Source organism: Echiichthys vipera (genome assembly GCF_963691815.1).
Source record: "Echiichthys vipera genome assembly, chromosome: 3".
Taxonomy (NCBI): Eukaryota; Metazoa; Chordata; class Actinopteri; order Perciformes; family Trachinidae; genus Echiichthys; species Echiichthys vipera.
The window spans coordinates 24,685,107-24,713,021 of record NC_139828.1 but is presented as its reverse complement, the minus strand read 5'-3'; the positions used below and the strand labels follow the sequence as shown (position 1 = coordinate 24,713,021).

General features: G+C 42.2%; 1 protein-coding gene across 1 annotated transcript; it reads left to right on the top strand.

The window, feature by feature from the left end:
• The first annotated feature begins 2,133 nt into the window (after positions 1 to 2,133).
• pdgfra (platelet-derived growth factor receptor, alpha polypeptide) lies at positions 2,134 to 20,867 on the top strand. The gene is made up of 29 exons (XM_083911112.1): positions 2,134 to 2,293; positions 4,664 to 4,738; positions 4,828 to 5,118; positions 6,114 to 6,374; positions 6,980 to 7,119; positions 8,003 to 8,165; positions 8,959 to 9,151; positions 9,271 to 9,386; positions 9,614 to 9,910; positions 9,997 to 10,263; positions 10,394 to 10,524; positions 10,617 to 10,785; positions 10,895 to 11,084; positions 11,222 to 11,337; positions 11,504 to 11,630; positions 11,772 to 11,968; positions 12,569 to 12,663; positions 13,077 to 13,209; positions 13,502 to 13,606; positions 14,170 to 14,280; positions 14,630 to 14,783; positions 15,966 to 16,114; positions 16,435 to 16,550; positions 17,139 to 17,261; positions 17,356 to 17,467; positions 17,557 to 17,656; positions 17,881 to 17,986; positions 18,692 to 18,927; positions 19,020 to 20,867. The coding sequence occupies exons 2-29, from the start codon at positions 4,681 to 4,683 to the stop codon at positions 19,165 to 19,167; spliced, it is 4,404 nt and encodes a 1,467-aa protein (XP_083767238.1). The 5' UTR covers positions 2,134 to 2,293; positions 4,664 to 4,680; the 3' UTR covers positions 19,168 to 20,867.
• Positions 20,868 to 27,915: the final 7,048 nt, after the last annotated feature.

Genomic DNA, 27,915 nt, shown 5'->3' with positions numbered 1-27,915 from the left:
CCTTAGAAGTCGGAGTGACAGAAATTCATTCATCATGGTTTCTGACTAAATTTTATTTAATTGTACTTGAACTTTAAGGCCTATTGATTTTCTTGACAAACAATACCAACATGCACTAGCCAGGAACCCGGGGTTGCTCCACATGCTGATATTATTTACAAGTTTAAAGAGTAGCTTAAAAACTAAAGCTGTGAAACGCCTGTCGGAGCGTTGTTACTGTGGGGTTTTAGGTCGTTTTGACACAGGAAGGACGAAGCATGTGTCGAAGTTATCTGCAATTCATGCTCAGTCTGGCTTTTTCTTTTAACAAATGTATCATTTTTCCTATTTGATGAATCCCATTTTCGTAGTATAGGCTAAGATACTTAAGACTGCATTTTTTCCAAAGCCCCCTGGTGGACAGTTGTGGGCAGGTCACCAGAAAGAAGATGAGTACAGGGGCATAATCTCTGCTGAAGCGATGATGTGGAACAGCCTGACTGCGAGGATGTTAGAGCCGCTGAGATTTCTGTCTGCAACCACCTCAATATTTGAGTTAAGAGTGTCAAACCACCATATACAGCTCTTTTATTTGATGGCATTGCCGGGCAAATACTATATTTTGTAAAGTACCTCGTCATCTTAAGGACACAACTGACCAAGCCCAGGATAAAGTCCTCAAATTCCCCGTACTGTCCACAATTTCATATTCAGATAACTGGAAGGAAAGCAACTAGAAAATAATCCCATTATAGAAGCTGAAATCACAGAATTACCCTTTATATATATATATATAACTCAAACCGATTAATCAATTATCAAAATCTTAGCTGGGAGTGATAGCCTAATAGTTGACTAATTGATAATTATTTGCAGATCTAGACTTGCTTATAACCCATTAGCCTATATTCAGCAGTAACTTTGGTTGTAGTGTATTCAACTATTGGTGAAGGCAAAAGATTTCCAATTGTGGTCCTCAAAACTGCCTCTAGAATCTAATGTATCTGAATCATTTAGAGGGTGTTGTTTTAAAGGAAGATCGCTTAAAGTGAGAACCTCAAACCGGTTTGAGAGAAGCTTGGCCTTTCTTAGTTGAGATCCTTTGTTTGCAGAACAAGGACACTGTTCTTTTCGGCAACATGTGGAAGCAATTGGGCCAAACGGCTGCATGGAGCTGGGAGAGGGGGGTGCTCATCGGCTGGCCCCCGGGGCTCTGACTGCTCCATACAGGGACATCGGTCTGATGCCCCTCTTCTGCGACCAGAGATAGGTGATTCATAGCGGCCCATTATTCTCCTGTTGCCCGTCAGGGTAGCCTCGGGGTGAAAATAAAAACAAAAAATAAATAATGGCCGCGCTTTAGGACTCGGTAAGCAGCTGACGCCGGTTAACAGGAATCCCATTAGTTTTCTGTGGAAAAGATCTGGTGTCAGCCATTTCAATAGAATTCACAACAATAAAAAAAATGTTTGTGTATGTGACAGAGAGAGAGGGGGGGAGAGAGAGAGAGGGGGGGGGAGAGAGAGAGAGAGAGAGAGAGAGAGAGAGAGAGAGAGAGAGAGAGAGAGAGAGAGAGAGAGAGAGAGAGAGACTGGTGTGGTTAGCGATCTATGATGGTGTTGGAGCGCCCTCTATGACTTGACTTCAGCCCTCCACTCTTCCCAGTATGTGATTGTTGCGCAAAAACTGTGTCCATTCACTGAGCTGCACGCATGAAGCAGAACAAGGAGGGGGGAAATGCATTTGGCATCGTAATCTGGTGATAACGTTTGGTAAAATGAACCGATATGAATCTGAACATTTGTGCACATTCAAGACAGTGAAATTGAATCAGATGCAGCACAAATTAATAAAAAAAAAAAACCCACCTCAGACCGACTTCTGTCTTCCAAAAGTTCTGTCGCAGAAATAAACCCCATGAAAATGCCATTCCTCCCCTCGTTTCGCCTAGGTTATTGGTCTGCATATTCCCCTAAAAAAAGGACTCTTACTTTGAAAAGGGGTCCAGCGCTCGAAGGGAGGAGAGGAGGGGGGTGTCATTTCCTGAGAGTTATTTACTTTAAGCCAGATGATTACTTTTTTTCAGGGGGAGGAGGGAGGACTGTAACATTGAATCAGTTACAGGTCGTTTAGCTGGAGCGCAGTTGGGAGGACGCTCGCGGATGCGGACAGAGGGTCGCACATATGCTCTCACAGCGCAGGATCTCTGAGGATTACAGCCGCTGCAAAAGGACCCTTACTGCGCCTTTTGGAGCGACCAATTCACTGTGGATATACTTACACGAAAGGAATATAAAGAGGGGATTACTAAAAGGTAATTGAAAGGTTGCTGGAATCCAAAAGATGATTGAAATCACTTTTTTCTCAGTCTTTTTAAAGAGAAAAAGTTTAAGTTGTTTTTTTTATTTAAAGGAGAAGGAGCAATGTGAGATGGAGTAATACGCTATAGGTCTAACAGGGGTTTAGTTGTAGGCTTAATTAGTGTATCCAATTATTAAATTATCATCCGTTCTGGAGAAATTCCTTGAACAGTTTTATTCACTAATATATGAGTGCACTGCTTCCCCGCGAGTTGTATGCAACTTCTGTATTAGGCAACGCATTACACTCTTTTAGATTAGATTTACTTTTCCCGTGCAACATATGGTCTCACCCCTGAGCAGGGATAAAAGCTGCTGGATAAAAGCGCTCGGCTTCGGCCTCACAGCTGGAGGTGTCACCTCGAAGACTGAAGGCACCATTGTCGGATGCTGCCTGGCATATAATGGGAAACACATTGGAAATTGTACATCACATTGTTTTCTCGTCTGGACTTGGAACGTGAGGGATTAAAACGGAAAATCGACACTGGGGGCACTGGAATGAGCGCGACTTCAGAGCTGCAGCTGAATGGATTCAAGAGGGGGAGAGAAGAACTTCAGTGTGTCTTGGAGCCACGACGCATTCTTCATTAACCGCATACCCCGCTGTGTCACCAAGGGAATGCTGTTTGTGGTCAAAAGTGCTCAGATTTTTTTTAAACAAAGAGATATTGAAAACTTTTTTTCATGCTTATTCCACAGTTTTTTTTAGACAGATTCGCTTTCCATGGAAATCAAACTTTTTTTACGCGGGGTTGAACTGAGCCATGTTACCTTCCGTGGAGGGCAGAAAGCTGAGACCAGTCTTATCAGCTGTTGCTCAGATGTATCCAGCCCTGCATAGCGATGCATTTGCTGTCTGTCACATTTGTTGAGTCGCTCGGTGGGAGCGGGGAAATAAAAGAAGAGCAGCCCGACTGCCACTCGAGGCTTGGTTAGATTTACGCGCAGTGGCTGAAGGATCCTCGCCAAAGCCAAGGCAAAAAAAAAGTCCCTTTATTTAAATTGTTTGAGACAAGGCGTGTGAACAAACACGTCAAAACGCATTCAGCTTTTTTTCTGCAGATTCCCATGAGATTTGTGTACTTTTGTGCGGAGTGGGTCCGCTAATTGTAGAGTTATAAAGAAACTCAGGTTGCCCATGGGTAATTTAGGCCGTTTCGGATAAGCCAGAGCGGACAGCCACAGGAAGCTATGCACGGGCCAAAGGTTTTATTGTTTGGGGACACAGTGTCCATGGAAGATACAGAATATCCGCAAAGAAAGGGTTACAAGTGAAATATCACACTAAGTTAAGTTAAATTAATCCTGAAGCTGAAATGGGGATTTTTTTTTTTTTTAGAAAGAACATTGATGGTTTATGGAAATCAAAACGTTAGAAGCGTTTTCTTTTAGAGAGCGCCTCTCAGACTGTGTGGCCCCTGATAAACACCCTGATCCAACATCACACAGACAGACAGACAGACAGACAGACACACACACAGACAGACAGGCAGGCAGGCATGCAGGCATGCAGGCATAGACAGGCAGGCAGAGGGGAATGTCCACTGGAAAATTGATGACACAGATTAAACCTGACAGGATCTATAAATTGAGAGGAGTCTGGACTAAACTTGAGAATGTCTTAATTATGTCTCATTTAGCCAGGTCGTTGAACAATGGTTGGATTGAACACGAATATGCAATTTAGTTATGCTTTTTATGTTTATGTTAGAGCAGTTGTAAGTCAAAGTCATGGAAAGCGAACATTTTCTTCCATCCGCCGAAAAGAAAAAAACTGTATAAAAGGCGACTGGACAAACTGCAGACGACGAGACTCAAGCAGATGAAGTGCCCCTCAAAAGGCGGACTGTGTCGCCCTCTACTGACGGTCCTCATGTTCGCGTGGAGTTGCAGCGAGAGCGGCGTCCCGTCTCTCCTCTCCATCCTGCACACCACCCTTCCTCTCTACGGATTTACAGTCTTGTCATCTTTGGCCCCATCTTACGCAAAATAACTTATATCATCCTATGGTGCAATTAGATGATTACTTTTTCAGCTCCTCAGTGATGTGGGAGACCACAAGTGTTACAGCCAAGTTCCCCAAATCCCCCTGTAAATCTTTATGGGTTTATTATAGCAAGAGCATTTCCCCAGTGTAACTGAGCACAGGCTGGGACCTCGAGAACTCAATAAGCCATTGGCGTATTGGTTAAAAAGTAATGTTATACAACTGTTTAAAATACAGAGACAGTTGTATCATATCTTATCAGCATGGACCAAATAAACCAAACCGTGTTTGCTTTGCTTATTGACTAAATAACTCGCTTTCTCTGTCTTCACAGGCTGAACATCCATAGCCATGGATGGGGTAAAGGCGTGTGTCGTCTTTGGGGGTATCCTGGTGGTGCTGGTTTCAGGTAGAGCCTAAATATATTTAAGTAGTATTAGAGGCTGTTGGTAGTATGGATTTGACAGTTGCTCTAATGTTTTCAAAACTATCTTTCAGCCATTTCCGGACTGTCACCACCCACCATAGTGTCCAACGAAGAAGAGTTCATCCTGCAGCCTAACTCCGTGTTCAACATAAGCTGCACCGGCAAAATGAACGTAGTTTGGGCTGAACCCCTGCCGAAAAACACCTTTGTTTATCCAGGATACTACACGGCGACACTTTTCATTTACAACGCGACTGTGGAAAACACCGGCTATTACATGTGTACCTATGAAGCCCCTGAGGGTGACCTGCAGGGCGAACCGGAAGAAGACAATGAGGCGGGAATATATGTGTTTGTCCCAGGTGAATTTTTATCTGTTAGGTTGTTTTTTTTAACATGGCGGCCTTCCTACAGTCAGTTTCCTGTCTATACAAAGTTAAAGTGTGACTAGGTAACTGGCTACGAGTAACACACAATCATAGAACTAGCTAACACACAGCATTATCTAATGCAGAGATCTTCAACAGGGGGTCCGGGACCCCCAGGGGGTCATCAGAGTTACTGCAGGGGGTCCGCCAAAGTGTTTGATAACCTTCCCAAAGTTTTTTTTTCTCCATAAATATGTCTTGAAATATACATTAACATGAATGCAATATTATAAGCAAAGATAAACTAGTGAAAAAACAGGTAAATAATTTACACGACCTTGAGGATAGGCTTACTGTCTCATAGGCAAGGTAGCCACTCAGGTTGCCATGTACAGATACAACCGAGCTGAAGGATTCAAAGGGCCTTCATAATGTTTAACATTAATATATGATGTAAAAATATATGAATATGTTAACAATAATCATTGTAATATCTTAGTATTTACAGTACTTAGCTGTGTGTGTGTGTGTCTGTGTATAGGCTTTAGGCTGCCCTAGCTATGAGGACCAGTTTAATATGCAACTCAATTTAATACAATATGTGTAGGAGGGGGTCCCTGCTTCATCTCTTTTTAAGCTAAGGGGTCCTTGGCCTAAAAACACGTTTAAAACACCAGATCTAAGGATAGTTAGCAGAAGAACATTAGCCACCATTAACTGGTCTTGTCAGACCGAGCAAGGCTCAGCAAAACCTGAGTATTAAACTGAGCAAGGGCGCGTTTTATTACTGATGACTTCTTTCATCTTCAAAACTTATGTAATTTACTCTTTCTTTAAAGAAAATGAGTGTAGCCCTAAACATTTAGTAATTATGAGTGTGTTATATGTGTGAAAAAGAAGTACAACGGATTACAATAATGCTTTTCAATAGAACCAAATCCCATTATTGTACATAGTGTGACCTCATTCCTCTGCTTGCACGCACCTAGATACCCAGGCTCCATTTGTCCCTGAGACCCCTGAGAACTTGGTAGTGCCCATGGACACACCTGGGGTCCCCATCTCCTGCCGTGTGTCTGACCCCTACTCTCAAGTCACCCTGAGGAGTGTCCCCAGTGGAGAGGAGATGTCTGCCTACTACGACAATAAGATGGGCTTCTTTGGAAGCCTCTTGCCTGGGCAGTACCAGTGTGAAACTGTAGTGAACGGCCAGACCATGAGAAGTGTCATTTATACAGTGGAGACTGAGGGTAAGTCAAGACCAAGATGTATATAGAGAGTTTGGAGTGTTGAGGAAAAGGGACATTTCATATTTTCTTAAATTATTTTGATGTGCTGTATGAAAACATCAATGGAAATATCTGGATCTAGTATTTTTTTAAATGAAATGAACATCTCAGACTGAACAAGAGTCGTTGTTATTGTGTTTATCTTTTCAAAAAGCACTTGAGTAAGTAATAGGATAAGGATTTACAATCTGCACAGCTGGAATCACACCCCAAGCCTGTTTACCATGATAGGGCTGCCGGGTGATCTCACTGCATGAGAGCCATGACATTATGTCATTATCACAGAGGGAGATGACTTAACACGTCTGTTTTTACTCTATGTGTGTGTGTGTGTGTGTGTGTGTGTGTGTGTGTGTGTGTGTGTGTGTGTGTGTGTGTGTGTGTGTGTGTGTGTGTGTGTGTGTGTATGTGTGTGTGTGTGTGAGAGAGAGAGAGAGAGAGAGAGAGAAATGACGACGATCTGAGCCACCACTCAGTGATAAATGAGCTCATGGTAATCAAATTGTCACTATCTTGGGACGTGTGAGATGACGGTGCTGATATGTGCTCTCTGGTGGTCCCTCTAGCCCCTGCGGAGATGGAGGATTTTGATGTGGAAGTAAAAGCCAGCGGAGAGACGGTTAGAGCAGGGCAGCCCTTTAACGTCACGTGTGTCGCTCCCACTGGACTGGGCTTTCAGCAGCAGTGGCTCCATCCTAAAACACAGGCAAGATGCAGCCCTTTCCCCTGTCTCTGTTCTCCTCTGTGGCTTCATCCATATTAAGCTTTAACTTCTCAGCGTTTCTTGCCCTATTTCCTTCAACCCCATGTCATATTTCCATGTAGTTTCCTACCCAGCAGCACTGAGCCTTAAATTAGCGAATAATGGTTTTGGACCATATCCTACTGTAGCAGCGGCAAGTGGAATATAGCTCTGAGGACGGCCTTTAGTGGTCACAAAGTATGTGTTAGGGAAGCAGCCACTGAATGTTGTGTCTTTGTTATGAGGACGTTAGCCAAACTGCTCCTGCTGCAGTTAACCCCAAAACACTGACGGGAAGTTCAGGACAAATGGCTTGAGGGGAGCAGGCTGTTCAAAAGAAGGTAAAAAAAAAAAAAAAAGGATAGTAAATCCTTTAACCTCAGTGACCTTGAGAAGTGTAGGACAGATGCTCTCTGCACATTACAGCCAGCTAAACATTTATTACGTTTGAAGTGTTTAAAGGATATGAAAGAGTTTCAGCGTATGTTTGTTTGTATTTATATTCAGATCCTTGATCCATACAGCATGTAGTCTGTTTTTCTGCATGGGAATCCTCTAAGCCCTTTTCCAGAGGCGGTGAGGGTAGGATGGCTGGAGTCTTGACTCCTGGTTTTGGTCTCAGTTGCAATTACAGGCTTTTAAAAGGCTCTGTGATCCTGATTTATCTCCCTTGGTCTAGCAGGTGTTTTAACCATTAGCCTTCAGCAGCAATGCACCGATTCTCATACCTTGTACCTGTAAAATGGAAAAGCACAGAGAGTTAAAAAATCCAAATATCTTATTACCAAGTTCTTTTCTCTTTCGGTGAGTAGGTTCTTTAACCCATACTGTTCTTCTGTTCTTATAGGCTCTGTATGCAGTCCAGACGAAACAGACTTTTCCGGACCGGGTCATCTACACCCTCAGTATCCCACAAGCCACCTCTAAGGACAGCGGCACCTATGAGTGCTCCATCACCCAGATAATCAGCGGAGAGGTCAGAGCCAACAGCGTGTCTGTCACCGTCTTCGGTAAGTCTTTGTCTGGTCGGAAACGTTTCCTGGATACCATTTGAATACGGGCTCACAACACTGACTTGCATCCACTTAATCCAGATGTAACATCATCATTCAGTTAAATTTGTCGTGATTTCACATATGTGCACAAGGTGCTTTTAGTGGTGTGTTGAACTCATTTTCTACCGACTGTAAAACTTCACCTCTGCTTTCAACATCAGCTACTGTGTTTTATGGGATGGCTCCAGCAGATGTGTGTCAGGACTTCATTTGACCTCTCTGTCACTGATGTAGAAAAACTTATACTTCTGGTTCATCTCCACTTTGATAAATAATAGAACAAACTCGATGGGCCTCAGTCATCCTTACTTGAATATACGTATATGTATTGCAACACAAAGCTGGTAAGAGAAGCTTTTGGCACAACACGTGCATGGACAGAGCTATCTCTAAAAGTACAGAATAATCATTTCAGCCTTATACAGTGTGTGTCCCACATTATACTGAATCATGTGTAATCACAACACCCTGGAGGAAACATAGCAATGTTGAGTGCAACTCTCGGTTCAGACCGCTGGAGACAGAAATATCTTATCCTAACCTCGAGACACTGAGCCTCCTCATATGCATGCATGCCGAAAGTGTAGGACTCTGAGGCCTCTGAACATCATATGTATCTCCCAGAGTCACTCTGCCTTCATCTCAACCCTCATTCCTCTGTCCTGCAGTTCTGACTCACTGAATCAATTTCTTCACCATTTTCTTCCACAATCACCAACTTATTTTTCTTTTCTGTTTCTCTCCTCAGAGAGGAATTCCTTTGTGGCACTGGACCACAGCGGGATTCTAGCTACGGAGTTTGTCAGCCTTTTAGAGGAGACAGAGTTTACCATCCTCGTTGATGCCTACCCGGCTCCCAAAGTTACTTGGCTGAAAGACGGCAAAGCCATGCCACAGAACTATTACATCCTCACCAAAACTAGCCACCTTGAAGGGAATCGGTGAGAATAAAGTTTGTGATTTGTTTATAGATTACTGGATGAGGCTTTTCCAATTTCAATTCTGGCAGTACGTTGTATGTTTGGATACAAAAAAATATCTGCTCATTGTCTTCTCACAGGTATCAAAGTATTCTGACATTACGGCAGCCTCTGGTGAAAGACAACGGGAATTATACCATCACAGTCCTCAGTGGCTCTCGCACTGCTCAGTTCTCCTTTACCCTCAAAGTAAAAGGTAAGAAAGATAGATAGATAGATAGATGGATAGATAGATAGATAGATAGATAGATAGATAGATAGATAGATAGATAGATAGATAGATAGATAGATAGATAGATAGATAGATAGATGGATAGATGGATAGATGGATAGATAGATAGATAGATAGATAGATAGATAGATAGATAGATAGACACACAGATAGGTATTTGTGACTGAGCGCTGTACATTTCTTTCTTTCAGCCCCCACATCAATGATGTTCCCACCATCCTCAGCCCCTGTGCTGCTGCCACAGCTAGAGGAGATGGTGGTGCAGCTCAACACTCCTTTCACCTTGACCTGTCAGGGAGAGGCAAAACTAGCCTGGGAGACACCACTCGATGTGCACGAGCAAACACAGGAGGACAACAGCGGCCTGTTTGTCACCACCATCACTGTGGATAAGCCCACTGCGATGCACACTGGCTACTACACATGCTTCTACAGCAAAAATAGCACGGAGGAAACAGAGGAGAGCAGCATCTACATCTATGTGCCAGGTACACAGCAGCCTCGAGCATGTGTGTGTGTTTTTATGATTTGGCTTTGTCATTTGTTCTAAGAATTCATTTTTACTCCAACTCAGATCCAGATGTTCCATTTGTGCCATCACCGGTGCCTTTCGGCAATCATGTCCTGTCCGACCAAGAGGAGATGGAGATCCAGTGTCGAGTGTCTGATCCCAGTGCTAATGTGACCCTGGTTAACGTCGACACTCAGCAGCCTGTGCCCAGTGTATATGACAGCAAGAGGGGCGCTTTGGGAGTATTCACCGCTGGAACCTATGTCTGTAAGGCTCTCATAAATGGAGAGGAACACTACAGCGAGGAATACATCGTCCATGGCTGGACAGGTGTGTGTTCACGTGTATGAGAACATATAAATCTGTGATAGAGGTGTTTGCAGTCGATTCAGTCAGCTCTATGTTTTCTTTGGTGGATCTGTGCCCCAACACATTTGACCCGTCAATTGCTGCTTCTCAGGTGGCGCTGCGCTGCATGTTGAGCTGACAGCCAAACGGACTGCTTTGCTGGTGGGAGACACCATAACAGTCACCTGTCTGGCTCGGGGATCTGAGATCCTCGAAGACCACTGGAAATACCCTGGCAAACTGGTGAGGGCATAAAAAATGATTCACACTGAGCGTGTGTTTTGGTGTCAGTTTCCTAAAACTCAAAGTTCCTGATGTTCCTTTTTGTTTGCCAGGCTAATCGTGCTGTCAAAACAGTACATGAGAATAAGAGGGACCAGGAGATCCTTTATACCCTGACGATCCTGCAGGCTTCAACCAAAGACAGCGGCATCTACTCTTGCTCCATCACTGATATTATAAGTAATGAGAGCCAGACAAAGGAACTAGCTGTTCAAGTTTTTGGTATGAAAGCCATACTTTGTTTACTTGGTGTTGTTTCAGATTTGTTTTCTCTTTCCTGTGGTGATGAATGATTGCTGATTCTCTGTCTGCCTCTCCTCTTTTCTAACAGCAAGTGAGTTTATGTCTGTCTGGCCGGAGTTTGGAGAATATGAATCGTCAGATCTGGATGAGGTCCGGGAATTCAGGGCCAAAATCAGCTCCTTCCCTACTGCTCATGTCACCTGGCTCAAAGACGGCATCCCACTCAGTGATGTGACAGCGGAGATCTCCACCAGCCTCCGGCAGCTCAGCGAGACCAGGTGAGACTCCCATACAAGGTTGACTAATGACAAGCTCAAAGTTGAAATTCCCAAACACTAACCAGGCCTGTCATTAGTGCGACTGTGAACTCTGCGTGTGTGTTTACAGCAGTTTCTGGCTTTGTTGTTCTGTTTAGTTACATGAGTGTTCTTACCCTGATCCGGGCCAAGGAAGAGGACAGCGGGAACTACACCATGCGAGTGCAGAACGGAGACCAAAGCCGTGACCTGGGATTAATCCTGGAGGTCAAAGGTCAGAAAGAGGACTGCCCCGAGTCCTTCATTACCTTTTTTCCCTTGCTCTCACAACCTTTTGGCCCCTGTTACAGTCTGTCTGTCTTTCCCCATGTTCCCATCCTTTTTCACATATTTACACACACTTTGCCATTCTTACCATCTTCTGTCCGACTGTGTTACAGTTCCTGCAGTCATTGTGGACCTGATGGACATCCACCATGGCTCAGCCACAGGCCAGTCTGTGGTGTGCATTACCAGAGGGCAGCCCACTCCTGTGGTGGAGTGGTTCATCTGCAAGAACATCAAACAGTACGTTCAGTCTACTTTAGTATGAGGGTCATCTGCTCAACAGCCAACAGAGATTCTTCCAGACTCCTCAATCCACACACATGCAGCCATTCCACCATTCTTTAATTGATTATATATCTCGCTTCCTTTGTTCACATAAAGCTGTGCAAATGACTCGTCTTCCTGGGTGCCCCTGCCTGCCAACTCCACGGAGATCACAATGGACTCACACATGGACGAGGAGAGTAACCTTGAAAGCCAGGTCATGTTTGGTCATCTGGAAAGCACACTGGCAGTGCGCTGCCTGGCCAGGAACGAAATGGCCGCCGTCAGCAGAGAGGTCAAACTGGTGTCCAATGGTAAGAACACACGCAAGTTTCATCCATGTTTGTTTCCTCTGAAGTTACTTTCCCCTTTAACCAGCTTTTGAATTGATGTTGTTGTTTCCACCTTGTTTCCTCTGAACTACCTTCCATTTCTGACACTCAGAGTGTGACAGGCTTTGTGAGTGACTGTGTTCAGGGATGGGATAGTGCTGTCAGTGTTACAGCAGCTGTCAGATGATGAGTTTGTGGTGAGGCAGCTGATAGGGGGCTATGCTTTAGTCACAAGGAAGGGGCTCTTATCCTGACAGCTAATATGGGAAAGTAAGAGAGCGTTAGGCCATTTGGTGAGTCCAGATGAGCTTTACACCCCCATTCTCTCCCACTATACTAAGTGGCTGGACTCCTCCCACACTTCAATGTTATCTTCCCAGCATAGCTTTTGGTCCTCGTAATCTTGACGCCCTATGGATTCAGTTGTTTCTATGGTCCGACAAACGGCATTTGTTACGCAACACATAAAGTGTTTTCACTGCAAGCATTTCATTTTGTCATTACAACCGATAAGTGTTGCATCCATGTGATCAAAGTGCTCTCCATCTAACATGTGTGACTGCTGGCTCTCCTCCTAAACAGGCCCTCACCCTGAGCTGACTGTAGCTGCTGCTGTGCTGGTGCTCCTGGTCATTGTCATCATCTCACTCATTGTCTTGGTTGTTATCTGGAAACAGGTACCGTTGCCACCATTCTGCATTCATTCTAACATTTTAGCTCTCATATGTGTACTTCTACTCACGCACTTGTTCATCTATTTGGAAAAATTGTTTTTGGAGCAACTTAGCTTGACAGAAACAAGCCTAAATGTGCTGATTCATGTTTTCAGGAAAACTTCTTAAAATTAATGATATTATAGTGGTTTAAACTGAATTTCAGTTTTGGGTATCCACCAATTAGCAACACTCAAAGCAAAAGTCAGCAGAGTTTAAAAAAAAAAAAGAAACACATTTAGAAGGTAAACTTAAGTTCTTTTAAACTGAGAATAGTAAAACTGTCCCAAAAGCCAAATATGAGACCCAGTAGAACATCCAACAGCCTTGACTTGACAAAGGTTTTTTAATTAGCTCTTGTATGTGTTCTTTTCCAGAAACCACGGTATGAGATCCGCTGGAGAGTCATCGAGTCTGTGAGCCCAGACGGCCATGAGTACATCTATGTGGATCCCATGCAGCTTCCCTACGACTCCAGATGGGAGTTCCCCCGTGACAGACTTGTGCTCGGTGAGTTTTTAAAGTGCTAAAGCTGTAGTCTTGTCCCGGTGGCTCTGCGGCCTCTCTGCTGGGATGTCCTGGTCAGGATGCCTCTCTCTGTCTTTGAAGGGAGGCTGCATTAAGCTTATCTTGTTTCGGCAGAAGGGGTTGGCTGGCTGGGGTTTGACTCAGAGATTAAGGGGACATTCAGTCACTAAAAGAGTCACACACGAGAAAGCAAAGGCATCCAAAGTGCATTGATGTGTTTGTTTTTTCTTAGCCGATAATTGACCCTGTGGCTTCTATGTTGTGTTTTTCTCAGGTCGTATACTGGGCTCCGGAGCCTTTGGGAAGGTGGTAGAAGGCACTGCTTATGGACTCAGCCGCTCCCAACCTGTCATGAAGGTAGCAGTGAAGATGCTGAAACGTGAGTTTAACAGATTACAGTTTGTTTACAATTACAGGACATTTAAGCCATATCACTACCAATCATCTGATATGATTCTTTACACCAGTGAAGCTCACTAGTTATAGGTGTGGGGTCAGCTGGGGGCAGCTCCAATATACTTTACATCAAAAGTTTTCAAACTGTGAGGTGCACCTGAATCATAATAACCTGTTGCCGTTTTCTTCAGTAATAAAGTAACCCGCGATAGTAGTCTGTACACTTATAAGTAGGCACATATTGGAAACAGGAGTTGTTAACAGCTAATTCAGCGTTCTTTTAATGATGCCAAACAAGTGAGGTAGATTACTAACGACAGTTGTGTTTGTGTGACTTGAATACTAGACTAATGTGAAGATATCCGAAAGAGCGCAGTGCCATGTAGTGGTTTTTGTGTGAACATGTGATTTTCCACTAGGCTACATAGATAGAGTGCTTCCTTTTAGGATTCAGATGAAAGAGCTCCTGGTTGAATGTGGATGGTTGACTTGTTTGACGGTTTGATTATGTGTGATGATAGTCACGGTTGCTCTGCCTACTTTCAGCCACAGCCCGCTCCAGTGAGAAACAGGCCCTGATGTCTGAACTGAAGATCATGACTCATCTCGGACCACATCTCAACATTGTTAACCTCCTGGGGGCATGCACCAAGTCAGGTGAATAATACACACATGCACACGTTGGAAAAACAGTTTAGTTGAACCATTGTTGCCTTTGTCTTTCCCTCGATATTTAGTCACCGCTTTACAAAGAAACACACCATAACACCAACATTTATGATGCCAAGAGCCGATTTGGCATTTGTACATTTTTATAGCTTTAACAGCCAAACAAGACTGACAGCCATGTCTCAGCTCTTGGTGGGTGTGGTATTTGAATAAGCTTTTTATGGCTGAAAGCAGGGGCTTGCCCTCTTGACTGTGCTTTTAGCATTTACGAGCATCTGATAAGATTAGCCTGCAGACTGACGCCGATGCACAACTTTATCTGCTGTATTGTTCCCAGGCCCTACCTACATTATCACTGAGTACTGCTTCTACGGGGACCTGGTCAACTACCTGCACAAGAACAGGGAGAACTTCCTCAGCCTGAACCCAGAGAAAAGTAAAAAAGAGCTGGATATCTTTGGAATCAACCCTGCAGATGAGAGCAGCAGGAGGTATCACATATACGTTTCTAAGCTTACATACATGCATTTACATGACAAATGCTCTATTTGTATCGTGAATATCATTGAAATTCAAGAAAATGTTAAAGGTCCCATGTTGTAAAAAGTGAGATTTTCTATTATTTATTTAATCAACAAATTAAGTCAAGGTGCTATATGAATACTGTGAAAGTATCGAATGAGCGATCCACAGAGAAATCCACACACTGTGTCTTTAAACAAGCCGTCAGCACTTCTGTACAGTTGTGATGTCACAACTACACTATATATACAGTAGGTAGAAAGTGCTGCTACAGTGCCGTTACAGTTATTATCTGGCTGCAATGACGATGCAGAGACACAGAAAGCACAGATGTAAGACCCGCAAACACTGACCAATCAGAAGAGACTAGTCGTTTTCAGGAGGGGGTCTTAAAGAGACAGATGCTAAAACAGAGTGTTTCTAACAGACGGTGAATACAGATTTATTCAGACAGTATGAGAAAAATGTGATTTTTGAACATTAAACATGTAAACATGTTCTAGTAGAAACCCAAAATACACGTATGAACCTGAAAATTAGCACAAGGAAAGGACAAAAAAAACACACATTCAAATACACCTTTTACATCAATTCCCTTCCCTTTTGCCACTCGCCAATATTATAGCCACTGTAACAACAATTTGCGCAATTGTCTCACACACTCACATTCTCCTCTACCCCTAAACGGTAACTTTATCAGCAATTTCCCCATGGTTCAGAAGATTGCCTGGCATCTTCAACTAATCAAATTGCAGTCTGAAGTGGTCTCAGCTTTCAACCTAATTTCATTGTACTGGAGGCACCTGTTAATTCTATCCGCCCAGACGTTCATGGTGAAACAGCAGCCCTCTCTCTCTCTCCCTTCGAGGCTCATCTGTGCTGATGGATGACTCAGAGTGACCACACCTCGAATTGACCATAACATGATTTAATCCTGGCTACCATGTTAGGCTCAACCACATCTTCCTCTAACCCAAGCCAAAGGGAGGGCGAGGATTTAAGGGCACACACATTGACATACACAGAATAGGGGACTGAATGAGATGTACAACATAATGTATTATCCCTAAAGTTCTTTATATGGCTCAACATGTCCTTGCCTTGTCACTAACAGCATTCCCTCTTTGTGTTTCTGTTGCCTACGCACACAGTTATGTGATCCTGTCCTTCGAGAGCAAAGGAGACTACATGGATATGAAGCAGACTGACACTCAGTATGTGCCCATGCTGGAGATGAGCAATGACTCCAAGTACTCAGACATCCAGAGGTCTAATTATGACCACCCACCCTCTCAGAGAGGTACGCACATACAGTTGCTTCCTCTTCTCTCTGTCCTCATTTTCACTCTAAACGCTGAGTGTTTGGTGCGTTCTTGCTTGGCTTCAGTGCTGTGTTTGAGTCAGTTTTGGTTGAGGGGTACACCCTTGTCAGAATTTAGGACTGGTACAGCCCTGTAATTACATGGAGAGGATAATTGTAGCACATGCATAATAATGCCCGGTTTCTCTCTGACATTAGTAAACGCCAGGTTTGAGCAGCCAATACTATATTTACAATACATGATGAACGTATATTCATGGCGTTTTCTGTGTGTGTTTGTGTGCGTGTTTCTAAACCAGAGGATGAGATGGACGACTTGCTGTCAGACGACATGAACGAGGGCCTCACCACCACCGATCTGCTCAGTTTTACCTACCAGGTGGCAAAAGGCATGGAGTTTCTGGCTTCGAAAAATGTGAGTTTTGTCCATAGAGGGACAATGAATGTTAATCATATTTTTACCTTTCACATTTGTACAGCTGGGGTTTGCATACTACATAGGTCCTGCAGCCTCACATTCCCCTGCTTCCCACTGCTTGCGGAATTTGCATTGTGTCCTATATGGTGACGGCAGCACCGGCCAAAGGGGGACTGAGAAAATCAGCAGTTGTGTGATAAGCAGTCTTGTGAAGGCTGCTGAGCCCACTCAGGAGAGAGGCCATGGGCTGAATATAGTAGCAGCACAGCCAGGGCTAGAATTACCGGGCAGGGACAGACTGCAGGCAGAAGCTATTCATTCAGCTTCATAGTTATTATCCCTAAATATCCAGTGGTCACAGCCATCCCTCCAACTGGCATGTTTACACAAGGACCATGCTTTATAAAGCAATATGAAATGGCATTAAAAATGAAGTTGGTTGAAATTAAATACATACAGAAATAGATGCAGTTGGTAGCTGTGGGAGCGAAATGTGTTGGTTTGGGAACGATTCGAACTGAGGACTAAAAACTTGTGTTTGAGACAATGAGCTGCTAATGACCTTTGCTTACTCTCTTTTTGCAGTGTGTGCATCGGGACCTTGCAGCCAGGAATGTCCTCCTCTCTCAGGGCAAGATAGTGAAGATCTGTGACTTTGGACTGGCCAGAGACATCATGCATGACAACAACTATGTCTCCAAAGGGAGTGTAAGTCTCTGCCTGCCTGAATCAAAGCTGTATTAGTCATTTCCATAAAGGTTTTGCAAGTGTGATTGAACATTTCCTCTCTGTCACCACACAGACTTTTCTGCCAGTGAAGTGGATGGCGCCAGAGAGCATTTTTGACAACATGTACACCACTCTCAGTGATGTTTGGTCCTACGGCATCCTGCTCTGGGAGATATTCTCCTTAGGTGAGCCCCTGCAAGAAACTATTAGACAAAAAATATCCTTGAGACTAGAGTTGAATGATAAGCTCATGAGAATCTGTTCTGGTCTTAAGGTGGCACCCCATACCCAGGGATGGTCGTGGATTCAAGCTTCTACAACAAGATCAAGAGTGGATACAGGATGTCCAAACCAGAGCATGCACCTGATGACCTGTACGTAATAATTGACACGATGACTGTACTGTTGCCACGCATGACATAAAGCTTCCCTAACATCCTGTCAGATGAGGAATGTGTTAGGCCGTAAACTCAGAACTGTTTGTTTCTGTACTGTGATATACAGTACAGTTGCTGACATGAGTCATGGCAAAATTACAAGGTAAAGGACAGGTCGTGCCGTTCTCTATGGTAACATCGCCTATTTTTTCCTTTTTCAGGTATGAGATGATGATGAAGTGCTGGAACAGCGAACCGGAGAAGAGGCCTACTTTCCTGGGTCTGAGTGAAACTGTATCTTCGTTGCTGCCCTCCAGCTACAAGAGGGTAGGTCGTCTCCTTGTGACCTCTCAGGTCCCCAGACCTCTTTGGATTCTTAACACCTGCTTTGTAGTTCACCGCCTCTCATTCCACAGTCGGACTTGCGCGTTCTGTTCCTCTCCTTCTTTTGGCTTTTTTTGGCTGATGATTTACTTCTTTTAAGATGTCATCTTTTTTAATTGTGTCGCTGAGCAAAGTATAGGTTTAAAATCATTTAAATACACTCTTGAAGTAGTAGGCTGTTGATCTTAAACCCCTTTCACTTCCTTTGAGTGCATTAGGAGTTTTTCTGTGTGCTCTCTGTGTACAAACCTAGAAGTGATTGGAGTGCAAATGCAGCATCTGCATGTCAGAGCGGCTGGCCTCAGACTGTGTAATGGCGCAGCCCCAGTTCTCGCCTCCACCACCCAACCTTAATTACCTCATTAACTCCACACCACACATGGCACATCAAAACAGCTTTACCTCTGCCTCTTTCACAGAGTTTTATAGCTGGGGACAAAGTCGGTTCCTGACTCTTGTTTTAGCACTTCAGGCTTGGATGGGATGTGCATTTTCAGTTTGGATCGCACCATCCGGCTGGCAACACAACCAGCAATCACACTCATACCACACTTCTCCTGAGGCGTTGTAAAGCTTTTTTAATTATGTGCTTACACTTGTTCTTTAATTTAAGCATTTAATTTTAATATATCCATCTATCTTTCACAGCATTATGAGAGGGTGAACCATGAGTTTCTGAAGAGCGACCACCCTGCTGTGACTCGGGTATGCATGGAAACCGACGACGCCTACATTGGCATCACCTATAAGAACCAGGGCAAGCTGAAGGACAGAGAAAGCGGCTTCGACGAGCAGCGTCTGAGCTCCGACAGCGGCTACATCATCCCCCTCCCCGACCTGGACCCTATATCTGACGATGAATATGGAAAAAGGAACAGACACGGGTAAATGGAACCAAACATTTACCTCCACTACTCTATATTGTCATTAGTACACTACAGACGACACTAACCTGCGTTATTCGTGTCCCCTGCAGCTCTCAGACGTCTGAGGAGAGCGCCATTGAGACGGGCTCCAGCACCTCAACTTTTGCCAAGCGCGAGGGGGAGACTCTGGAGGACATCACGCTGCTGGACGAGATGTGCCTGGACTGTAGTGACCTGGGGGAGGACAGCTTCCTGTGACAACTACCCAGCCTGTAGCGTAGAAGCAGCAGTGAAAAGGGGTGTAAGGACACAGGAAACTAGAGAAAAACTTGTAGATCAACCAAAGACTCTGGCTGTCGACCCTCTAGCCCTTCCATTCCTCCACCTTTACCGCCCATTCAGAGGAAAGAACAAACAACTTCACTGTCTTGATGAGTCTAGGGTGGCAGTATGGTACGCCCCTTACTTCTCCCTGGACACTGCCCCCTATTGGGCTGGAGGAGTGGGCATTGATAAGAACGCGACAGCAAGGACTCAAAGAACCAGCGAGCCTGTGTCGAACCCATCTATATGAAACGGATCCAAAGATTTTCAGAGCTTTATTCTATTGGGCATTCTTTTAACAGCATTATAAGCAAGAAGGGACAAATTCAACATGTTGGTCAGCAACGCAAAATGAACACCACAGGATATCATTCATATGATGTATATTTAACCACTACAGATGCACTACACTAAATGAGTCCAATACTAGCAACAGCATTGGCAGGTAAACTCTCTTCACACTCACCTGCTGCAAGAAAAAGCACCTGATGCTGGCACAATCAGTAGCAATACTCAGATCTGAAAGCACAAAATCTGGACTATGTTTTGTGTATATGACCACATACTATTTACAATGTCGAAATATGTTTCGGTAATTCAAATTTATTTTTTTACTTCATCATTATGTAAACATGTATTATTTGTGAATACCGCGTAGGTGTCGACCATAGCTGTTTGAATGGTTATGAGAATTGAGCTTTTGAGTTGCGTGCATCTTTGCGGCGCCTCATCTTTTGCCCGAATACAACATAATGCTCTCAAATGTCATTCCTAAAGACTTCAGTCGTATGTGTCATATGGGCTTTGAAAAACAAAACGAAGTGTGATTGTATTGTAAATAGCTCCAGAGTTGTTTTATAAGAGAGACTTATTGGGATAACAGTATTTTATGTAAGCACATATTGAGCTTCTGCATCCTCCTTCGCCCCAGTGGAGCCTATGCTTTTGTTGAATCCATTGCAACAAAGAAAATATAACAAATATTCCTCAATAGGAATCACATTTGCCATCATAGTGGACAGTATATAGTCTTTGACAATATTTTTGGACTAGAAATATTCATATTTTGTCATGTTTTTAATGTATGATATGGATAGTAATCAATTTAGCTTCTACAAAAATGGGAAAATAAAAGGGATAAAAAAAAACAACAACCCATGTCATCAAAAAAAAAAAAAATTATATCAGATAACTTCATTAGCAGGTTGTGTCCACCAGTCTCATACTGTCCTGATGTCTGTTGGCAGGTTCTAGTTATAGTAAGACACTATATGGACTAGAGATTCATGTGGATGGATGTGGATCTGATGTTATACATCAGTTATGTGTAGACTGTGTAATCCTCTGTATCTTCCAGCTACTGTACCAGCTGTGCCACTGCCTCTTCCTCTTGACTGTTATATAATAATCTGCAATCAGCTGTTGCACTTTCCTCTTTTTTGTCAAATTTGTTTTGGATGTTGCAGAAAAAGAAAAAAGTAAGGTCTTGCTTTGGCTTTAGACATGCTGTGTGAATGTGAATGTTTGTATCGCAGGTGAGTGATGTGTTGATGACGGTACAGTATCTGTAATTATAGGTAATCTCACCCAATATGATGAATTAATACCTTGTTTCATTATGTTACATCATGTACATTCAGATGATTTATATTTCAATAAATGATTTATAATGTAAAAAAAGAACATGCCCTCCCTCTCTTATTTTAAAATATTACACAATAAGATGGAAATGACATTGGTAATAACAAAAATGTATGAGGCGACGTAATGACATGCACCTCATAAATATATGTCCAAATGAAGTATTTTATGGTACATTTTGTTCCACAAGGATATATGATGCAATAGATATCCAGCATCCCTGGAGTATAATAAGAATATAGTGCACAACATAGATGAATGGTACTGATCACCATCAATATGAATAATACAAGACTGGAAAAAGAAACACCTTCCGTATTCATAAGGCTTTCGTTATTTACACACACAGTAGAAAAGTAAAGAAGAGAAGAAGTACCTAGATCATATAACAAAAATGTATTTTATCAGGAAAATAGATCCACTATGCAGTGAAATTGCCTCTATGATTGTTATATTATTATATATGACATTATTAGATTGTTAATCTAATGTTATCTGATGTAACACTGTATAAACAGTGTTTAACTGTTGTAGATGGTTGACCTGGAGCTGATTTTAATTAAGTGTGGCGTCGTAAGGTTAATTTGGGGACGAAAAGATAACAAAGCTCTATCCATTTCTTAGACTTTTCTCCAATCTTTGCTTTTCTTATAAAATATTGAATACACTTACTACACCTCTTTGATGAATGCAGTGGAGAAAAAAAGTACATCTCCCTCTTGTATGTGCTTAACTAGAAGTATAAAGTCACGACAAATGGAACAAATCAAGTAAAGTACAAGTATCTCAAACTTGTAATTAAGTATAATACAACTTCAGTTAATGTGCTTAGTTTTACTGCATGTAAAGAATAATTACAACAATAATTAACTAAAATTTCAGTAAGCTGTCATTACAAATGCAATCTGAAGGACAGCCTTTAGAGGGCAATAATCTCACTACCAGTCTTCCAAGTATGTCAACACAGCCCAAACAATCATTAAGTCATTAAAGATGCTTCCCAGTTTATTAAGTGTTGCTGCTTTCCTGGTGGTTTTTGTGGTTGGAGTTTCTGTTTTACCATCTGAAAATCCCAAAGAAAGCTCCAGTCTATTTGCTCAATACAGTGAGAGTAAGTTGCCATAGTCTCCCACTAGAGGGAGGTAGTATCTAGATAATGTTCAGAATCTTCAGGGTGGGAGATAAAGTGGGAGAAGAGGAAGGTCACTGTGATGTCCGGGTGCAACTAATGAGCTGAGCCTTTAGATGTGGGTTGACCTTCAGGCTCTCTTTAAACCTGAACAGCCTCGGGGGGCGTATGTCCTGAGGCCACGGTCCTTTACACCTGCAAGTCATTTCAAACCAACGACGACATGCTGTTTAACTGCAACTTCACTGGAATAATAAAGCACCAGTACACCATGTTGAGAAGACAAATGTTCATTTAGGAATGCATTTTATGACTCCTGTAGTTATTACTTTACCCACATCTGCCCTGTTATAAAACTTTATTCAACAACAAGATTTCCCTCATTTGTCTTACTAATTCAGTCGGGTTCAACTGGTTTTCATTTCTTTTCTTCTGTTTGCTCAAAGTGTCGAACCCTTAAGGCAGACTACAAAGCAGGGTCAATATCTGCTCAAAACCGCAGCTTCAGCTTGCAACCCCAGGCGAGCTTGCAAATGAGCTTGTACCGGATAGACAAGTAGTGTTAGTTAGGTAGAGATGTGCTTTAGGCTACTGGTAAACATATAACCGTACCCAGAACCAACTGTTGAAGGTTTTCATGCAGGTTTTCTTGCAGCAGAAATAGATTGCAAGTGCTAGGTAACTGTTGGTTTGTTTTTTTTACATCTTCATGATATATTTGGGCCCAAAGCATCAAATGAAGCCTTACATCTGGGGTTCAGTGAAAGTCCATCAAAGTCAGAGGTGAACTGCAGTCAGCAATTTTTCACAAGGCCCACAATACATCTAAATATGTCAGAGTGCCCTTTATTTAAAATGAAAAAACAGAGACCAGAACATCCCTATAGGAGTCTTTGTTCTCAGGAAAAATAAAGCCTCTTGTGGTGTACTGGGCAACGATAAAAATGTGCAATTTGAACTTTGCTCAACATGAAACATGCATGCAAAGTCTTGTGGTGAAGATACAGCTATAAAATAACTGTTGGTTTGGAAGAACGGTTATATTTATGGAAATGTATTCCAGAGCAACATATCTGATACTAATGTATTTCCAAATTTAATGGTTCAGTTCAATTCCGTTCAAAGAAAATTAAATGGAACGCTTTCAGGCTCTGTAACAAAACAAGAAAACAGAGCTACAGCCATGTTTGTAGCACTATGAAGTTTCAAACTTAAATTTACTGTGTTGCTCTTCTGTGTTTGGCAAAAGGACAGTTTATTTCTAACTCCTGCCAAACAAAGGATCAGGGCCAGGTGAATCTGATACCATCCATCCCATACAGTACAAACTGACACGATGAGTCATCTTGATGTTAAAGTTGATCCCATTATTATTGAAGGCTCCCTAGAACATATATCTGGCAACTAGAAAGCAGGTGGGAACAAATGAATACAATGTGTATGAACTCTCCACTCGTGTCAAACAACTGGTAAAAGCTAACCTATACTTAATGAACTATGTTGGACCTGGAGAACCAGATTAGATCTGCCACTTTGTGCATCATCAGAGTACCCAAATCTACAGCAAGCAGCAAAATTCTTGGGGAAAGACAACTTAGCCACCAGCTATTGAGAGGACTCATCACACTCCTACTGTCCAATGGAGTAACAGATCCAGTCAGAGGCCTATCTTGATCAAACTGCCTCACTTTCAGGATAAGGTAAAGATGCTCCGACTTCTACACTTCTGCAACAGGAACCACATCTTCATATATCCGGATTACAGCGCTGACCTCGCAAAAGCTGTAGTCGGACGGGGTTAGTTTAATGTGAGGACGTGGGATCTTACCTCAGGACGTCTGTAATATAAACGGCGACTTGGCACAGGATAAAGAAATCCCTGTAGTCTACCAGAGGTGGAATGGGTTACTCGACCCCACGCTCAAAATATGTGGAGACTACGTAATGACGGGATACGACTAGTTTTACTAATATATTTCTTTTCCCACATTAACCTAATCCCTTCCAAATGGGGTTTAAGAGAATTCGGTCCTATGACCTGGTCAAAGTGAGACTTTGTGAACTTAAATTAAAGCACTCTTTGTTGTCCCTGCACACTGGAGGTGTCGGTGGATGGAAATGAGCATGTGTTTCTTTTTAAGATGCTGGCTAACTTTAGCCAGTTACCAGTCATTGCAACTATACTGACTAATTTAAGACAGCTATCTGTCACAAGGTTTATGGAGACTTCCCACTATGAACCATTACAACACTTTGAGATATAGTTGGCGACTTTCAAAATTAGCCGGTGAGATTGCAATTGCAATTCCTCTGTGGAACATTCAGTACAACATTTTATACAGTGAAGATCAAAATTAGAGAACAGAGTATTAATTCTTGATTTATTCTGAAATGTTGTTATTCTTCATTGTTCATAATTTGATAGAATATCCACTGTGACTAAAACTGCTGTACTAGCATATTTAAAAAAAAAAACCAATGCACTTCAACAAAAAACTTTTTTTGGTTTAAAAAAAAAACAGTGAGCAACATTAGAGAACACTTACAGACACCAGTTATTAGTGTCTGAAAATCTGGCATCTAGTGACAATTATTGGACACACCCTATTTATCTGAAGCTCTCCTGGTTACTTTCCAAGATGGCGAGCTGCTCTAAGAAGACTGAAACCCTCTGACAGCAGGTTGTCCTGATGAAAGCCAAAGGGACAACCCTCTCAGCCATCAGAGAGAGGTTGGGATTTCCAAGTCTGTGATTTCAAGAAGATTGAAACTTTTATTTAAGTCCCTCAAAAAGGCCGGTTGTGCACGTAAAACAAGTGCACGAGAGGACAGGATTATGCAAAGACTCAGTTCAACACTGCAGCTCAAGTTGCTCGCCAATTCAGTGCTGAACAAGGCAAGGATCTGTCTCACCCAGTGTCTTGACGTTTAAGACTCACTGAATTTAAAGCCCAATCTGCAGTGACCAAACCTCTCATCAGCAGAAAGAATAAAAAGGCTAGACTTGCCTTTGCTGAGGAGCATGTTGTGTGAACAGAGGAGAACTGGTAAAGAGTGACTTCAGTGATGCGAGTATGTTCAATTTATTTGGGTCTGATGGGAAACAATATGTTTGGTGTCGGACTGGGGAAAGACTGAAGTTGGGCCTCTTGTTCAGCTACATGGCAGGGTGAGTGCAAATATTTATGTGAACCTCCTTCAGCCATATGCAATACATTCACTGCAATGGATCTGTTGTACTTCCTCTTAAATCTATCCTCTGCATTTAGTAAGTTCATTCTGTACATTTGTTTTATATATGTACATATAATTGTATTTAAGACCCTACTTCATATTAAGTATATGTATATACAGTATATATTTCCATAACTTATTTGCCTGTCTATCTTTGACAGCTGGATTGTATATTTGTCCCAATTTATTTATTTATTTATTTATTTACTTACGTGTAATTAGTGTTTATATTGTATATGCCTACCTGTCTAAGAGTGAACACCTACCGAAGTCGAATACCATGTATGTGTGCATACTTAGCCATTAAAGCTGATTCTGATTGTCTCCCAATCAGCTGCAATTTTCCTGCAAGACAATGCCCCCTGTCACACTGCAAAGTGGGTTAAGCAGTTTCTTGAAGCTAAGAATATTGAAACAATGAAATGGCCAGAGTCCAGAGTCCAGATCTAAACCCCATAGAGAATCTCTGGAAAATCCTTAGCAACAAAGTACTGTCTAAGAAACCCACTACAGTTACTGAACTGTGGAAGAGACTGAGTCAGAATGGACCAAGATCAAACCAGAGCAGTGAGAGAAACTAGTGATGTCCTGTGGGCGCAGATGTGCTGCAGTTATTCAAAGCTGTGGCCTCTACACTTCCTGTTCTATATGTTTAAATCTCCTCTTCTAACACAATGATTACTATTTTGCTCACTATTTCTTTCTTTATTTTTTAAAACACGCTAGTACAGCAGTGGTAAAGCCACAGTGGATATTCTATCATATTCTGAACAATAAATAATAACAATATTTCAAAATAAATCAAGAATTTATACTTTGTTCTCTAATTTTTATCTCCAGTTTATATTTCAGTCCGGACCAAAGCGTTGGACAGACAGGCAGTTAAAGCAAAGCAAATATACCTAACCTAACCAATTTAATAATGTGAAGAGATAATCATCTTTCTGAGGGGAGAGGAGAAAAGGCCACACACCATTGACTCTGTCAACACTTATTTATAAAGTGATTTGGTGTGCTGCTGATAAAGTTCACACTGTATGCTTCATTTCTCAAGCTAATTAACCATGCCACTGAGGACAAAAAGTGCCCTGCAGGGTTTTTAACCTCTGTCAAAATTTGTTGAAGAGGGTCTACTCAATCAAACCTGGGGAACAAAAAACTATTGTTGGCCAAGTTAGCACACAGAAGTATGTAACAAATCATATGATTGGATTCTAGTTGACCCTGCCTTTCCACAAGAACAATGATTTTTTCTGTGTTGCTAATGGGGGGCTGGATAGCAAATATATTGCAAACAAAGCACAAGTGCATCTAAATGTTTTGAGAACCACACTACATTTGATTTCTCTTTTAAGAACATGGAACAACTCAGTGAGACTGCGCCAGATCATAAATCATGATTGAGTTTGAGGGACATTTGATTGCATAATGTTTTACTTTTCAAGAGTGAGCGGGAATCTGATTTTGATATATTTGGCTGCACGAGTGAGTGTGAGACAATAGGATTAGCGATCTCATTGGTTTGTTTGATATGTAACATCAGTCTCCTTTGTGAAACTTGACGCCCTGTTGCCGTCTGTGTAGTCTCCATCCTCTGCTCCTCTGGGAGAGCAGGTCCAGGAGTAATCGGGGGCTTAGACATGTACTGCTGTAAAATAGATTTGTCTCTTGGCTGCTGCGTGTCACATTTCAGGCATGTCCCCTAAGGGACTGGCATGTGCTTACCAGGATTTTGTTTAACAGGGGGAATCATATCTAGATTATTAAAACACCATGTCTGTAAACGATACTGTAATTGATTTGTCACACAGGAAAGAGAAAATAAACATCTGTAAGATTACATAAACAGTACTTTTAGCCTAACCTCCCCAAAAGACCCATAAACACATATAGCCTTTGCTGCAGGAAGACCAAAATCCATTGATCTCTGTCTCTGATTTATAGCCGTACACATAGCCCTTGTTGTTCAGAACTTGCTGCAACTCATGACTGTGAAAAAAGTTTGCTTTAAGGAATCATATGAGACTGCTGGGGGCTGACACTGTTTTTATTTATCCTCTTATGTTATTAAGCCAACTTTTGTTTAGTCACATCTTGCTCCTTGACTAGATTTTTTCATTTAGCTGTGAGAGTTGGAGATGTGGACAATATATCGCAGGTTCTTTCTTCATTAATCAGCTATCTGTTATGCAGCAACAACATTTGCAGTTGCCTCAAAATAATAATAATAATAATAATAATAATAATAATAATAATAATATGGAAATGTTGTGCTAAGTTAGCCTTAGCTCTGGGAGTGACCCAGATTTAGCTAGCTAACCTACACATAAATATAACTACTTTGTACATCAAACATGTTTTTAAAAATATTTTGATAGGACCAGCTTGCTTTTTTTAACCGAACAAGGTGTGACTTTAGGAGTGTGACATACAGATAAACATCAAAAACCTGGGGGGAAAAAGAGTGAAAGTTTATGCTCAGCCTCCTTTTAGTTCCGTCCAAAACCATTGTCGCTTCCTGGAAATGGTTTAAGTTTGAATTGAGTCGTGTTTGTCAGTTTAAAAAGATCATTTTGCAAGTCAACAAGTCCCACTTCATCATAGGTTTGTCATAGTGCCGCTTTTTGTGTGAAACTGCTCAGTGAACCACATGTAACACATGTAAAGTTATCTCACCT